Source organism: Sorex fumeus, unplaced genomic scaffold (assembly GCF_029834395.1).
Source record: "Sorex fumeus unplaced genomic scaffold, SorFum_2.1 ptg000109l, whole genome shotgun sequence".
In the NCBI taxonomy this organism is placed as follows: domain Eukaryota; kingdom Metazoa; phylum Chordata; class Mammalia; order Eulipotyphla; family Soricidae; genus Sorex; species Sorex fumeus.
The window spans coordinates 50,271-66,547 of record NW_026606166.1 but is presented as its reverse complement, the minus strand read 5'-3'; the positions used below and the strand labels follow the sequence as shown (position 1 = coordinate 66,547).

The 16,277-nt window shown below is 46.6% G+C and overlaps 1 protein-coding gene across 1 annotated transcript in view; it reads left to right on the top strand.

Moving 5' to 3' along the window:
- The window catches only part of LOC130042727 (golgin subfamily A member 1-like), a 48,500-nt gene that overhangs the window by 21,489 nt on the left and 10,734 nt on the right, over positions 1-16,277 (top strand). The window contains exons 11-15 of the mRNA XM_056134908.1: positions 1,750-1,875; positions 3,737-3,832; positions 10,842-10,937; positions 11,862-12,011; positions 14,017-14,112. Of these exons, the coding sequence (XP_055990883.1) occupies positions 1,750-1,875; positions 3,737-3,832; positions 10,842-10,937; positions 11,862-12,011; positions 14,017-14,112 (564 nt within the window). The remainder of the gene's footprint in view (positions 1-1,749; positions 1,876-3,736; positions 3,833-10,841; positions 10,938-11,861; positions 12,012-14,016; positions 14,113-16,277) is intronic.

Below are 16,277 nucleotides of genomic sequence, written 5' to 3'. Positions count from 1 at the left end.
TGAAGAGATAGAAACTAATTTCGCCAGAAATGTCAGCCTACAGTCCACATCGCGCTAGTTCCTCGTCTAGCCAGGCTACATCCTTATTGAAGAAGCTGTCTTTGCTCTTTTGTTAAAGATCAGTTGCTTTTTTAGAGGGTTATTTCTGTGCTCCCTGATTTGTTCCATTGATCTATTTTTCTTTTCCTTCACCAGTATGACAGTTTGGTTTTTGATTTTTGGTTTTGTGGCTGCACCCAGCTGTGCTCAGGCTTATAACTTTTCTGGCTCAGAGATCATTCTTTGCAGGGCTCTGAGGATCATGTGTGATGTTGGTGATCAAACACAAGCCAGCTGTGTGAAAGACAAGCACCTTACCTAGGTTTTGAAATCAAATAGTGTCAGTCTTCCACAGTTGTTCTCTTTTCTTCAGTGTTGTTTTAGATGTTCTGCCATTTTTTGTTGCTTGTTCCTGTTTGGAGGCCAGATCTGGCCGTGTTTAAGGGACACTCCCAGCTCAGTGCTGGAAGATCGGTTCAGTAGGTACTCTGGGGACTCTTGAGTTCTAGGGACCAAATTTTGGCCGTCTGTAAAACGTGTTTCCATTTTTTGAGCTATTTTTTAAGTCCTGTTCTGAGTCTTTGGATTCTTCATGTAAATTTTGAATCAGTTTGTAGGATCACATAGGTATGTGCTTTTGTGCTAGTCCTAAACTTTAATTTTTGTGAAGGGACACAAAGAATGGTTATGAAGACTGGAGATCATTGAAAGTGTTTTCATATATTTTGCAAAATGCTATTTTTGCTGTATTCTGCTATTACAGTTCCTACTGTTTGTTTTTATTTTTATTTTGGGGCCAAACCTGGTGATGCTCAGGGCTTACTTCTGACTCTGCACTCAGGAATCACTCCTGGTGGGCTCGGGGAAACTTATGGGGTACTGGAAATCAAACCCAGGTCAGCCTAAGTGGAGTTGCTGGTAATGGTTTTTGGCATCTGAAGTAATGATGTATGTCCCGAGTACTCTTCTTAATAGGATTAAACATTTGCTTAATGGAAATGGGAAGAAGAACATTCCTGGAACCACTAGATCATGACAGTACAGTCTGGTTATATTTTTATAGGGGCTTTGCCCAGAAGTACTGGGAGTAAGGAAGACAGAGCCACTCCCAGTGGTGCTTGGGGCCTCCAGCATTACCTGGAGGACCATGCAATGCCAGGGATCAAACTCAGGGCCATGTGCATGCTCACCATATGTCCTGCCACTTGAGCCAGATTCCAGCCCCTATCCCTTTTTTTTTTTCTTTTTGGGTCACACCCGGTGATGCACAGGGGTTACTCCTGGCTCTGCACTCAGGAGTTACTCCTGGCAGTACTCAGGGGACCATATGGGTTGCTGGGAATCGAACCTGGGTCGGCCGCATGCAAGGCAAACGCCCTACCCGCTGTGCTATTGCTCCAGCCCCTATTCCATTATTTTAAGGAAGACGAATACCATTCCTTTGCTTGCCAGATTCCATAGAAGTTTTGGCATTGTTCTTCTCAGATTGGCACTTACTTAAATCAAGATGACCGTTTGTCTCCTACCCCAGTGTTCTGAAAAGATAGCTGTGTGCTCTGGCTTCTGATCTTGCATCTTTTATAGTCAGGGACAATTCTCTGCTCATTCATCTAGGATAGAGTTGAAAATGAAATTTCAGTGATATAGGATGACCCAAAGTGGTAGGAAGACAGGGGAGAAGTTTCTCATGAAACCTGCTTTCACCTGCAGATCACTGCTGAAGCTCAGGAGAAAGAGCAACTCATCACCCGTTTGCAAGAGAAAGTCTCATCCTTGGAGAAGAGACTGGAGCAGAATTTCTCAGGAGAAGAGCACGTGCAGGAGCTCCTGAGAGAGGTGAGTGGCTTTCTTGGGCCGTCTGGGCTGGGGAAGGCAGTGGTGACTGTGGCAATTTCCTCAGTTCTAGAGTTTGAGAACCACAGAGTCTGCAGACAGTGGTGAGGCACGCACACGCTCCAGCTTCATGGAGTCCTGCCTGCAGCTGAAGCAGCCTCTTGTCCCCTGGGTGAGACCCTCTCCTAGTAAAGGGGGAGCCTATGCAGAGATGCAGGTGGACAGCCCATCCTGGATCTTGAGAAGCCCCACCAAGTGCTTTACACCTTGTGGGCTTTCTCAGCACCCTGCACTGCTCACCTCCCCTGAGAAAAGAAAGTTGACTGAGGAAAGAATCACATCTGCCTTGGGTATGGGCAGGAGCTTCCTGAGATAGTCCCCATATCTCCTAAGTGAATAGAGGCCATTGCATGTACTGGTCTTTTGCCTGTGGTGAGAGTAGTAGGGACCAAGAGGAGGGGTAACACACTTGGCTTTTTCATGTGCTCTGTATGTGGGACCACCAGCACTCTGCTGCCAAGTGCAAACAGAGCAAGAGTCATTATATTTCAGTTATTCATTTAATTATTATTGTTACTATCCTTATAGCATGATTCTACTACAAGCTCTAACATATTTATGAAGATGCTTTAGGGAATGAGGAAGTCCCAAACTCCTTTGCTGTCATTCTGGCCCCCTTCTTGGTTGTGTCCCTGTGGCAGCAGTGACCAAGCCAAGGCCTTGGCTAGATCAAACCATCACTCTGTCTGTAGTCAGCGTTAGCTGGGTATCTCCACGGCCACCATTGTACCATTGGACTGTTCTCTAGCCTGGTTTGTGACTGGCTGACCCAACATTAGTCTCTTCATCCTTTGAATGTCTGCTGTGTTCACTGCCAAATTGATCTTCCTAAACAGCGTTTCTAACTCCCTCGTTCCCTAAAGCATCTTCATAATTATGTTAGAGCTTCTAGTAGAATCATGCTATAAGGATGGTAACAATAATAATTAAATGAATAACTAAAATATAATGACTCTGGCTCTGTTTGCACTCGGCAGCAGAGTGCTGGTGGTCCCACGTACAGAGCCTCTCAAACCAAGCTCAGCATATGCTGAGTGGTACTAGAAATGAAGTTCATAGCCTCATGCTTGCAAAGCAGGTGCTTTTGCCACTTGACACTGAGCCATCCCCAGACCCTGCCACCTTGTTTCTTGTCCTGAGTGTATTGTCACTTTAGCTTTTGGCAGTTTGTAGTTGCCTGGACCTCTCCCCTGACTTGCTTGGGTTCCCCCTGTGCTTCCTGCTTCCCGGAGGGACAAGTGGCTCTATTCTGTGCTGCTTCTTGGTGGAAACTTGCTATACAAAAACAAGATCATACAATTTGCAAGCAAAATAGTTTTACTTAGTACATGTGAGAGAGAAGGGAAAGAGAACCTTATAAAGTAAAATCAAGTATGCGCCGAGTAGGGATGTGGGCCAGACCACTGGGTTGCACTGTAAGGAGAGGGAGAAGATTACTCACCCAGAGGAGAGGCCATGGTCACTCCAGAATGGAGTGTATTTATTCCGGAATTGTGTTCGTGACAGGAGCCACACCCAGCAGTGCAAGGGGTTCTTCTGGCTCATTGCTTGGAGATCACTCCTGGCGGGTCTGTGGAGGCAGGTGGTGGAACCAGGGAATGCCAAGAATCTACAGGCCTCCCACACATGCAGAGCATGAGCTCCAGACCTGGAGTGCTCTCCCCTGCCTTTCAGTTTGCTGCTTTTCAAAGCATGTAATTATTCTATACCTAGTTCCAGTACAAGTCCTAGTATATTTTCAGTATAGCAGTAACAGCTTAATGAAGAAATGGTTATTTTAGTTTACCCATCTTTCAATTTCTAGAAATCAATTGCTGAGCAGAATTTGGAAGATACCAGACAGCAACTCTCGGCAGCCAGAAGCAGCCAGACCAGGACCATCAACCTCTTGGAGACAAGGGTACTGACGTTGCTTCTGGAGATTCTGAGTTTCGGGACACAGGGGTGAGGTGGAACAAAGTGAACAAACTGGTAGGATGACATGGTTGTGACTGAGAATCTGCTTCATAGGCCTGAGTTTTTCTTTTAGGATATTGGGGGTTGGGAGGGGCTGTGACTGGCATTGATCTGGGGCTTTTGTTGGGTGTGTTTGGGATAGAAACAAGGTCAGCTGCATGGAAAGCAGGCACCTTAACCCTATATTCACTCTGACCCCTGAGGTTTTCCATTGCAGTGACTATGTTTTTGGATCTTAACCTCGGCAAGGTTGCTGTAGTCATTTGTCATCTTCTTTTTAGCAGGATGAGGGGTATGGTTGGGGTAGATATAGAGAGGCAACTGCCAGCTGTCTTCCGTTTGTTTTGTTTTGGGGCCACACCAGCAGTGCTCAGGGCTTACTTCTAGCTCGGCACTCCTGGCAGTTACCAGCTATGTTCTGGATCATAGTGCAGAAGATGCACGCTAGCCTTTAGTTTATTTCCAAATTTGAGGGGAGGGATTTGAACTTAGACCATACCTGGTGGTTCTCAGGGGCAATCATCCCTTCGAGCCATCGCCTCAGCTAAGTTTGTGTGTTTCTTCATTCTTGCCATGTTACAGCACTGTTCCATACGAAGTTGCTCTCTTATTCATTCCCTTTGCGCCTATTGCCCTTCCTCCCCTGGCAATCATTCCAGTGTGGTTAATAGAGTGGGGTGACCTTAAACTGGTGGGTGTGGTTTGTGTGCATGTGTTGATTTAGGTAAATGATGAAACTGCCTTTGTCTGCTTGGTTACTTTCAACTGCCCTGTCTCAGATCTGTGTGCACCTCTCTACTTTAATTGTCTGCGACAAGCCAGACTCTGGAAAGCCTCCTTCCTGTCCACAGGGTCCACTGCAGTGAGCACCCGTGCCCCATCACCTTCTGGAGAGAGACTGCATCTGACTTAATGGGGCTAAGTAGGACACGAATGTTCCCTGAAGGGCTGCACCTGGCCCTCCTCCCTCCCCCCCTAACCCGGCATGCTGGAGGCTCCTGTGTCTGCGCTCTGCCATTTCCAGCATTGTTATTTTCCCAACCCTGTAATTTTCTTGCCAGTTTAATGAGTGTGAAGTGATATTTAAATGTTTTAATTTGCATTGCTATAGTTACTAATGAGTTTGACCATCTCTTCATATGCCTGTTAGTCTTTTGGGTTTCTACTTTTGGAATTGCCCATTTATATCTTTGGCTTGTTTTTCTTGGGGGGGTTGTTTGGCTTATAGGATTTCATTATATATTTAGTGCCTAAACATTTGTCATTTTCCAGTCCATATTAAGTACCTTCTTCCTTCTAAGACTTTTAAGTGAATTTAATTTACTCAAATTACTATTTTTCATCCTGTATTGGAAGGTAACATTTTTCCCAGTAGACGTTTTATTTACCTACAAATTTCAGAGTTATGTATTGATATTGTGAGTCTATCTTATCCATTGCTATAGAGAAATGTCTTCTTTTATTCTTCAGTTGATATTAGGTACTATACGCCTGCTGAACTCTTGTCTCTAGTATTGGATCATTTCTTCCACTTTCCTAGGCAAGTAGTCAGACATCTGTGAGTAATGATAGCTTTATCTTGTCCTTTTGGGTCTTTACACTTTGGGTTCTTTTTTCTGTCCTTAGAGAATTGGCAAGGGCCTCTAGAACTCCACGAGCAGAGCAGATGTCAGAGTGCCAGGGAGGCCACCCCCCTCTGGGTTCTTTTCCTACCGAATGAGTCATCTAAGCAATCAAAGGGTTTTCGAAGGAAGGGTCAATTTAATGTCATGTCCACGGAGAATTTACTTGGTTATAAACTCTAGTGGGGCAAACCAGGGGTATTGCTTCCTGTGACATCAGGAATCTGGGGAAACTTCCCCTAACAAGGAGGGAAGCTGCCTCTGTTCACTTTCAGAGTGAAATACTGTTTGTTTGTTTGTTTGTTTTTTTTCAGACAAGGCAGACCTGTTCCTTGATGAACTGGCCCGTGGGTGGGAGCTCCACCACTGCATTCTTGCACAAATAGGGGAGCAGGGATTGCATCTATCAAGAAAGGGCAAAGGACTGAGACTGGGACAAGAACCTCTTCTCAGTCTCAAGGACCTTCTCTGCCCTTAAATCAAAACCATCTCTAGGGTGTAGAACTGTGGCTGAGTGATGGAGTACCTGCCTTCAAGCAGGTGTGTGCCCTGGATTCAGACTTTGGCACTGCAGAAAGAATAGAGAGATGAACAAATAAGCGATTCTAAGTGATGTAACAAGCTTCCCAAGGCCTTCAGTGGACCTGTAGCTGTGCTTACTGGCTGATTCCACTCTGCATGTGTAGAGAAAACAAAACAGTAGGTTTTGGTATATATGATATTTATTGAATTAAGGAAAGCCCTTTCCCGTTGCCAAAGATATTTTAGTTGGCTTTTTAAAATCATAAATATGTAGGACTTTATAAAGATTTTTAATTTAGGGATCCAAAGAGATGGTTTAAGGGGCTGGAACACATATTTTGCATGTAGCAAGTTTTGATCCCATAAACTACAAATTGGTTCTATTTTGTATAAGGTTGGGCTGGAGCGATAGCACAGTGGTAAGGCATTTGTCTTGCACGCAGCCAGCCTGGCCGAGCCGGGTTCAATTCCTCTGCCCCTCTCGGAGAGCCCAGCAAGCTACTGAGAGTATCTCGCCCGCACAGCAAAGCCTGGCAAGCTACCCGTGACATATTCAATATGCCAAACACAGTAACAAGTCTCAAAATGGAGACGTTACTGGGCCTGCTCGAGCAAATCGATGAACAACAGGAGGACAGTGTTTTGTATAAGATTGTGACTTACTTGCATATGTGAGGCCCTAGGTTTGATTTTCAGCCAGCACTGCAGATAAGAGAGAAAAAAACTTAAGTTTTTCATGGACTGGGGGGCAAAAAACAGTAATTGAGTTTTCTTTAGTCTCTTAAGTATGGTGAATTGTATTAACACCTATTCTATATAAAACAGTCATTTCCTTGCAATTCTGGACCATCTACCTATTATTATTATTATTATTATTATTATTATTATTTATTATGTTCTATTCCTTTATTTTAAAGTAAGAACCAGCAAATTTTGTGGGGGTGGGACAAGGAAACTTGGGCCACACCAGGCTGTGCTCAGGGATCACTCCTGGCAGGGTTCAAGGAACCATATGGGGTGCTGGGGATTGAACCTGGGAACCCGGGTTGGCTGAGTGCAAGGCCTACCTTCTCTACTATCTCTCCAGTCCACTACAATATATATATATTTTTTTTAATTTAATAAGCTTGACTTTGGTTAGCTGGTTTTTTGTTTGTTTGTTTGTTTTGTTTTTGAACCACACCTGCCAGTACTCAGGGCGTATTCCTGGATCTGCTCTTGGGCATCACTCCTGATGCAGCTCAAGGGACCATATGGAATTCCGGGCAAGAGCCCTACCTGCTGTACTGCCCCTGCAACCTGTGTCCTTTATTATTTTTTACTTCATATTTATTTATTTTTAATAGGGGCCATACCAAGCAGTATTCAAGGGTGCGGGGACACAGAGCAGCTCAGGGGCGTAAATGCAACATGCAGCGCTTGACGTGTCCTCTCCCACTGAGATATGTCTCCGGCCCTTTATATTTCCTACAGTTTGCTCTGTTCTTTTTCAGATTGGTTAAGCTGAATTCCCCTTTATACATTCAGCTGCTCTCAAAAAATGCCCTAGCCAGGATGGTGTTCTTTCATTCTGAACTTAGAGACATTTCAGATTGGCTGGATGAGCCCTCCTGAGTCAGAGCTCACACCGCTGTGCTGTGTCCTTTGTGTGGTGGAGGAACCAAGAGATCTCTGGAGTTTTTAATTCTAAGAACCCTAATTCTGCTTCTGAAGGCTTCATCCCCAAGACCCTTCTCCACACATACCATCACACTAGACATTAGAATTTCAATGCAAAATATAGGGAGGAGCAACACACAGATACTCAAATCATCGAAATTGCTTCTTTTTTTTTTTTTTTTTTATTTTTGAACCACACTTGGCAGTGCTCAGGGCTTACTCCTGGCTCTGCTCTCAGGGATCACTTCTGGAGAGATTAGGGAAACCCTGTGAGATGCCAGGGATCAAACCCAGATAGGCTGTGTGTAAGGCAAACATCTTAATCTCTATCACTCTGATTCCACAAATTCTTTTTAAATCTTTCTTATTTTCTGATTAAATCTGTTCAAAAATTATGCTTTTTTCTAGATGAAGCTTTGTTTTAATCATTTCTACTTCTGAATATTCCTTATAATATTTTTATTGTAGAAAAATAAAAGTATAACAAAAAGTGACCATTTTAGCCCTGCCTACCTAAGTGTTTAATTAAGTCTCATTAAGTATATAGATTCTTGTGCAATATTTACCACCATCCCTCTTTAGATTTTCTCAAATCAAAACTCTGTACCTGTTAAAATAGTGGGAGCAATAGTACATCAGGTAAGGCACTTGCCTTGCACACAGGAAACCTGAGTTTAATACTTGGCATTCCATATGGTCCCCTGAGCCCACTAGGAATGATCCCTGAGCACAGAGCCAGTAGTAAGCCCTGAATACTGCTGGGTGTGGCCAAAAAAATAAAAACAAAAAGTTTTTATTCCATATCCCCCAGTCTCTGCAATCTTAAATCAGTTTTCTGTTTCTCTGAACTTGTTGACTCTCGACACTTATATAAATGAAATCATACAGTATTTGTGCTTTGGGGCTGGAGAGATACTGCAACAGGTAAAACACTTGCCCTGGACTTTGCTGGCCTCAATTCCATCCCCAGCACTACATATCGGCCAGTGAGTGCAGCTAAGAGTGACTCCTGAGCACATCAAGGTGTGGCACAAAAGCAATTTGTGCTTTTACCATAACTTATTTCTTTTAGAACATGTCCCAAAGGTTATCTGTATTGTTGCATTTATCAGAATTTGCATTTTTGTAAGGCTGAATAATATTGCATCATATGTCTGTGCCATATATTTTTTAATCCATTCATTTGTACATGCAGATTTGTATTTGTTGTACACCTCCAACACAAAGTGTTATAGATAGTGCTACTATAAAAATTAATTTGCAAGAGTTTGCATAGGTACATCCCTTCCTTTCCTCGGGGTGTTCCCCAGGAGGGGATTGCTAGGCCATGCACTGATTCTGTGTAACCTTTTTGGGATATGGATCCATTGGATTTTAGTTCTGATTCTCCCACAAGTGGAACTAGTCATTGTGGACAGGTAACATTCCTATTCTCTCTGGAAGTGTTCACATTCCTTCTTGTGGTGGCTCCTCTGAGCTGTTTCCCTCCCTTTGCAGTGTTCTTGCATGTTTAGTTTGCTGCAGTTATCTAGAGATTGCATACTCGACTGTGGCATTGGGGAGCACAGGCAGCAGTGCCTCCAGGATCCCCTCAGCATGGGGGACAGTGCCAGGAGTTGAATTCATGGTCCCAGGCCCGCAAGGCAGATGTTTTCCCATTGAACTAGCCCTGGCCCCTTTCTGGCGCTCTCTTTTTGTTGTTGTTTTTTTGGTTTTGGGGCTACACCTGCTGGTGCTCAGGGCTTACTCCTGGCTCTGTACTCCGAATCACTCCTGGCGGGAGACCATATATGGTACCAGAGATTGAACCCGGGTCACTGCATGCATGCAGGGCAAGCTCCCTACCTGCTGCACAAAGGCGCTGCTCTATGGCTCTCACTCCCACTTTCTGTGTATCAAAAATGTGAATTCGCCAGAGGAACCATGAAACCTAAAAGTATTCTTCTGTCATTGAGTCCCGACCTCTCCTCACAGAATCCAGCCCTCGTGTGATTCCGTTTTCATAGTATAGTAAAGCTTACGAAGGTCATACTTCGAAAGAGATTGGCAGGCCGAGCTCCAGGGCTGGCTGACTGCTGCACATCTGTGCAGTCCTGACAACAACGCCAGCCTCATTGCAGTGGTTTCATGGACTTGCGAAGCCAGGCTTGTGTTGGCAATAGTTCCATGCCTGGGGGCCTGCCATCAGGGCTGACACTCCTCAGGGCACTGATGTGGGAAGGTGTCAGCCACCCCATGTTTTGACATGGAAAAAGAAAAATACCCAAGTGCCCCACAGTAGCTCTTGGCTCAAAATGTTTTACAAAACGAATTACAAAATATTCTTGAAGAAATAATCCGAGGTCTGAAGGCTACATGGAAACACAGAAGAAAACTTAAGTGAAGAAGAAAAGGGCAATGTTTTCCTAGAATTGTGTATAAAGTAGTCTAGAAGAAAATACATTAGTATAAGACTTTTTTTTTCTTTTTTGGGTCACAACTGGCAATGCACAGGGGTTGGTTATTCCTGGCTCTGCACTCAGGAATTACTCCTGTCAGTGCTAGGAGGACCATATGTGATGCTGGGAATCGAACCTGAGCAGGTCATATGCAAGGCAAACGCCCTACCCGCTGTACTATCGCTCCAGCCCCACTAATTATTTATTGAGGAAAGTTTAGCTTAGGGGTTATTCTTGGCTTTTGTTTGTTTGTTTGTTTGGTTTGGGGGCCATACCCGGCAGTGATCAGGGCATACTCCTGGCCCTCTGCTCAGGGATCATTCCTGGCAGAGCTTGGGGACATACTGAGTATAAGGGATTGAGCCCGAGTCCACTGCGTGCAATGCAAATGCCCTGCCTGCTGTACTGTTGCTTTGTCCCCTATTACTGGCTTTGTGCTTAGGAGTGACAAGCGCTGGCAGTGTTCAGGGGATCATATAACCATATGTGGTGCCACGATGCAAACAGCCCTAATCCTTGCACTCTCTCCAGCTTATAATGATCCTGTTTTACCATAGTAGATTTACAGTATCTTTTTTTTTCTCATTTAAATTCATAACGTACCTGTTTCATGATTTAAGTGGGTCTGTTCTTTAAGGCCAGGTTTTCCCTACCCTGGCATAAGATGTACCAAGATGTTTTTAAACACAGAGTGCTTCTGTTCCCCTCTCAGGTGAAGGAGCTGGAACAGAATCTGCAGGTATCTGAGGAAAAGCTGAAGGAGAGCCGCGAGCTGGTAGCGACGCAAGAGGCTCAGATCCTGGAACTGGTACGTGGTTCTTAGCCCATATCACTTTCCCTTCAGGCCTTGGCTAATCACTCCTAGCTTCTGGGGTGTGGGCTTTGGACCTGACCTGGGCTGCAGCTGTGCTGGGTGCAGGTCGGTGGGCCCCTGAAAGTCAGACCTGTGGAAGGGCTGTCACCTGCTGACCTCCACTAGAACTGATCTAGTCCTGAAACTGTTCAAGGATGAGCTCCACTAGTGGTCAGATGGCAGCTTGCACACAGGATGCTGGGAACAGTGCCAGGCTCTGGGGAGAAGGTGGCAGGCCACTTGCGAGAGGGAAAAGAGGCCCCAGCCAGGGCCAGAAACAGAATCATAAAAAGTTCGCTGAGGGCTGGAGTGATAGCACAATGAGTAGGGCGTTTGCCTTGCACATGGCCGACCCAGGTTCAATTCCCAGCATCTTATATGGTCCCATGAGCACTACCAGGAGTAATTCCTGAGTGCAAAGCCAGGAGTAACCCCTGAGCATTGCCAGGTGTGACCCAAAAAGGAAAAAAAACAAAGTTCGCTGAGCTGCATACTTGCACGTGGTTCGCTGGCACCTCTGCAGCAGATCTCGGGGGTCAGGACTGGTGCCTTATTTGGGAAAACTGGGGCACTCACCCTTGCTCTCCCATTAGTAAATGGCTGAACACACCGTCTTCAGTAGAGCTTTGGTTCTCTAGTGCTGTCTCAGGCTCCAGTGTGACCTGTGGCGGGACTGTGCCCAGTGCTGTTCCCCCAGCATCCACACCCGCCCAGGTTAACCCTTAGACCAGGGGCTAAGCAGAGCTGCTGCAGGCGAGGATAGCAGCAGCAGCCAGGCCAGGAGGGACAGGAAGGAGCATGGTTTCTGTTAGACACCCATCCTTGACTTACTGAGGACCAAAGCAGACCACTCTGCCAACTGGTGCCCTCTGCCCGCAGGCTAGCGCCCACCAGGAGAGCAGCCACGCACAGCAGCAGTTCCTGACTCTGGAGCGACAGTGCACCGAACGCACCCAGGCGCTGGAGGCCCAGCTCTCAGCCCTGAAGCGAGCACGGGAGGCTGAGCACACTGCCGCCGAGCAGGGCATGGTGAGTAAGGGAGGAGCTGTTGGGGACAAGCTGTGCTGCCTGTGGCGTGGCTCAAGAGCAGGCAGCCACTCTGGGGGACCTTGTCTCTCTTCCCTCTGAGATGCCTCTTTACAAAACTGTCCGGAAAGTCTCCTTCCACCGAGCCAGGTGAAGAGCTTTCCCTCCTCGGGTGCATAGAAACTGCTGGCATGCTCAGACCCACCCGCCGCCTCTCAACTGCTGTGCTCCTCTAGCCACCGTGCCTCCCACCAGCTGCTTCCTGGCCTCTGGAATAAAGTGCTTCTGTATTTTGAGACCTTTGTCCAGTACCTGTCCTTCCTGTCCAGTCCCGTTCTCATGCCCACCTGCTCGGCCAGTTGGGGAGAATCAAAGACATAGGTTCCTGTGACCAAATGTGGTAAAGACTTGGCTCACTCTTTCTTTCTTTGTTCCTTCCTTCCTTTCATTCTCCCTTTTTTTTATATATAGTGACCTCCCCAGAGATGCTTTGCGGCCCAGGGGTGCTCAGGCCCAGCTGTGCTCAGGCCCAGCTGTGTGGAGACCTCCAAAACCACCTGGCAATGCTCAGGGTGTTAATTTGAGGGCACTCACTCCACCCCTTTGCTCTATCACCCTGGCCCTCAAAAATTTTTTTTGAGGTGCTGGGGATCAGTTAATGTTTTGGGCAGGGTTCCCAAGCAGTGCTCAGGAGGTTCGGTCTACTCCTGGCACTACTGATCCCAGCTGTGCAGGCCCAGTGAGTGCAGGGCTTCAGCTTGACTGGGAAACACTGCTTGGACCCAGGAATGCTGGGTCTCACTGGTGCCTCCTGGGGGCCAACAGGGCTCTCTACGTGATAATAATTCAGACCACGCAATGCTGGGGGTCAAATTCTGAACCCTGGGTCTCCAGTCCTGTGACCTATTTTCCAAATTCCTTTGTCATGAGTTTCTGCCTCTTTCCCTTCCCCTCTGTTGTCATCACCAGAGAGGGGGAGTCACAGACATACCTCTGCCAAGTTCACATATCAGATCATGCTATTTACCAGGGGTTTTGCTTCTCTAGTTCTGGCGCTCGTAACAGTGCTCACTGAGGTTGGTATTTCTTGGCACAGTACTAGCACATCCTTTTTCCATCACGGGACTTGCAGTGCAGCCGGTGGCCCTGTGCTACTGGGCTCAGCACAGCCATCAGGATCATGGTCTGCATGGATGATTGCACCAGGGATGGCACCTCAGCCTCATAGAGCCACATCTTGTAGTGCTTGGGGACTCTTTCATTCTCAGTACTCGGGGATCATGCCTGGTAGTAGGGGAACTGAGTATTCAGGTGGTGTTTATGATACTGCATCTCAAAGCTGGGGCTCCCACTTGTAAAGCATGCTCTCTAACCCTTTGCTTAATTTTTTCTTTTTGTTCAAAATTTTGGGACTTTTTGCAATACCCCAACATTGCCCAAGGGCTACTCTTGGCTTTGTGCTCAGAGATCACACCTGAAAGTGCTCTAGGAATCATATGCAGTGCTACACGATTTAAACTAGGTCTACTGTGTGTAAAGCAAGCGCCTTAAGCCCTGTACTCTTTCTGGCCTTGTAGCTTTATTTTTCAGTTACTTGATGGGAGGGCTGAGTCTCTATCTGGCAGTGCTTTGGGGCTACTCCCAGCTCTGTGCTTAGGGAGCAGTGCTCAAGGACCATATGTTGTGGGGGACCAATCTGGGGTCAGCTGCATGCAAGGCCATGCCGTCCTCGCTCTCCAACCCCCAGTGTCTCTCCCTTCCCAAATTAATTTCTTTTGGGGATCACACCCAGTGTTGCTGAGGTGGGGACAGGACCACTTCCACACCATAGTGAGGCTGTGCAGGCCTAAATATTTGGGGCTCAGGGACCAACAGGTTGTGGGTTGGGACTGTGTGGTACTGAGGATTGAATTCAGAGCCTCACACATGCCAGGAACGTGCTATGCCTCTTGAATTGTACCCCCATCCTAAGACTTTCCTTTATCTGTATTGTTTTCTCAATTTGCAGAGAGAACTGGAGCAAGAAAATGCAGCCCTTAGAGAAAGTAAAAATGAATGTGAACTTTCTTTTCACCAGCACCAACTTGAACTGAAGAAGCTAAAGGTATGTATTTCATTGGGCCCGTTCTCAAGCATCCATGTCTTTCACTTGCACGTTGCCCGTGGCCAAGTGGCAGTTCTCTGCTATAGTGGGAAAGGAGTGAGCCTAGCGTGTGTTCGATGCTTCTGGGCACTGGCTAGAAATTGTCATTGTAGCCTTTCAGTGGTCCAGAACAATAGGGAGACTTTTGCTCATTTGATCATTAAAATGTTTTGGGGTCTCTGAACATAAGTCATTGTCCATGTTCCATCGCTGGAGTTGGTGCTTGGTCTGATTTTTCATGTTCCCTCTGAGGCCCAGCCTTTCCTCCATATCGTTGTCCCCAGTGCCTGAAACCTGTGCTTTCCCCATGCTGGTGTCTCCAGAGAGAGCTGCAGAGCAAAGCTCAGAGGGGACCTTTACTCGGACTATGTCCTGCTGGTCCCCCCATCCCCATTCCAAGAGCCTGGTGCTCAGTCCATGCTGCCCCTTCATTCCCTGTATATAATCGATGAAGAGGAAAGAGACTGCCACTTTCCCTAGGCCCTGGGCTCCCCTGAGCCTTAAACCAGGCTCTTTGGGGGACTGACGTGCCATGGGAAAGTCCAGGGCTTGTGCAGAGTGAGCTTTCCGGACTGGCCTGCCACGTCCTTGGAAGCCCTGTGGGAAATATGTACTTTGGGGTCAGGATTTCTTACTTGGGTGGCAGCCACGCCCAGTGGCTACAGATCTAATCCAAGTTCTTGCATGCATGTGTTTTGACATTCAGGCCACATCCCCAGCTCTGGCAGGGTTTGGGGGCAGCTCCCAGGGGTGCTCAGGGAACCATGTGTGTTGCTAGGGATCAAACCTGGGCTTCCTGCATGCAAAGTGTGTGTTCTAGCCCTTTGAGACATCTTCTAGGCCCAGATCATTTCTTCATGTTTACTTGAATAGTCCTTGGAGTTTCTGTAAGTACAGGGCACCTCTGAAGATGCTGTGAGGGTGAACAAAAAACAGATGCAGTTTTTCCTTTGTGAAGCTAGTGTTAAGTGGTAAATGAGATGCAGAAAGTTAAGCAGGATGAGGAATGGAGTAGGGAGAGAAGCCTGTGAAAATTTATTTGGTGGGAAGAGCTTTGGTAACATTTAGAGTCTGGATCCAACTGAGGATGAGAAGAGAGGAAATAGCAAACAGAAGGCCTGGGGCAGGAATAGGCTTAGTTGACTCAGCCCATAAGCCTCCTCCTTGCCTGAGTAGTTGGCTCTATGGGCATGCTGTTAGGAGGCCAGGACAGAAGCTGGAGGCAGGCAAGCAGGCCTGTCCACTTCTGACACTGGGCTGTGGGAAGAGGGCCTAGGGTCAGTTTTCGAGCTGGGGCTGTAGCACTGCCGTGGATCAGACAGAAGGAGTGAGAGGAGGGAATGGCACTCATCTCCTGTTTGATTTACATGACTCCGTGCTTCTGGCCACTGCTCTAGTGATTCTTAGGGCATATCACTGGGGAATAACCAACCCCTGAGCACAGCTGCATATGCCCCCCCACCAAAAAAAAAAATTGCCTGGGACAGCCTTAAGAGCGTTGATTTGGAGCTTCCAAGGACTACACAGGAGACCGAGACCATAGTGTGCACCAGAAGTGACCCGTGACCTGCCCCGCCCTGCCACACCCTTCCCTGCCCTGTTTTACTGTACTAGCTTGAAGATAGAGTGGCCAAAAATTCACTTAGTTAATGTTGAACTAAGTTGATTGGAAATGATTGGTGTCCAGGCTCAAAGGGGGAAAAAAAAAACAGAAAACGAAAATTCCCTGAAGAAACCATCCAGGACCTCTAAACATTTAATTCAAGCACAAAATCAATGATCAGGTAAATTACAAAACAACATGGACAGAAAAAAGATTCACAAAATACTATGTTTATCATGTTTAAAAGAGATAAAAGACATGGGTCAGGAAGTAGAATCCCAAATATAATTTTGAAATTGCTAATGCAGATCTCAGAAGTGCTTAAAGATGGAACCAGAGGGACAGGAGTGATAGTACAGTGGGTAGGGCATTCGCCTTGCATGCAGCCGATCTGGGTTCGATCCTCAGCATCCCATATGGTCCCCTGAGCATTCCCAGGAATAATTCCTGAGTGCAGAGCCAGGAGTAACCTCTGAGCATTGCTGGGTGTGACCCCAAAAGCCAAAATAAATAAATAAATAAG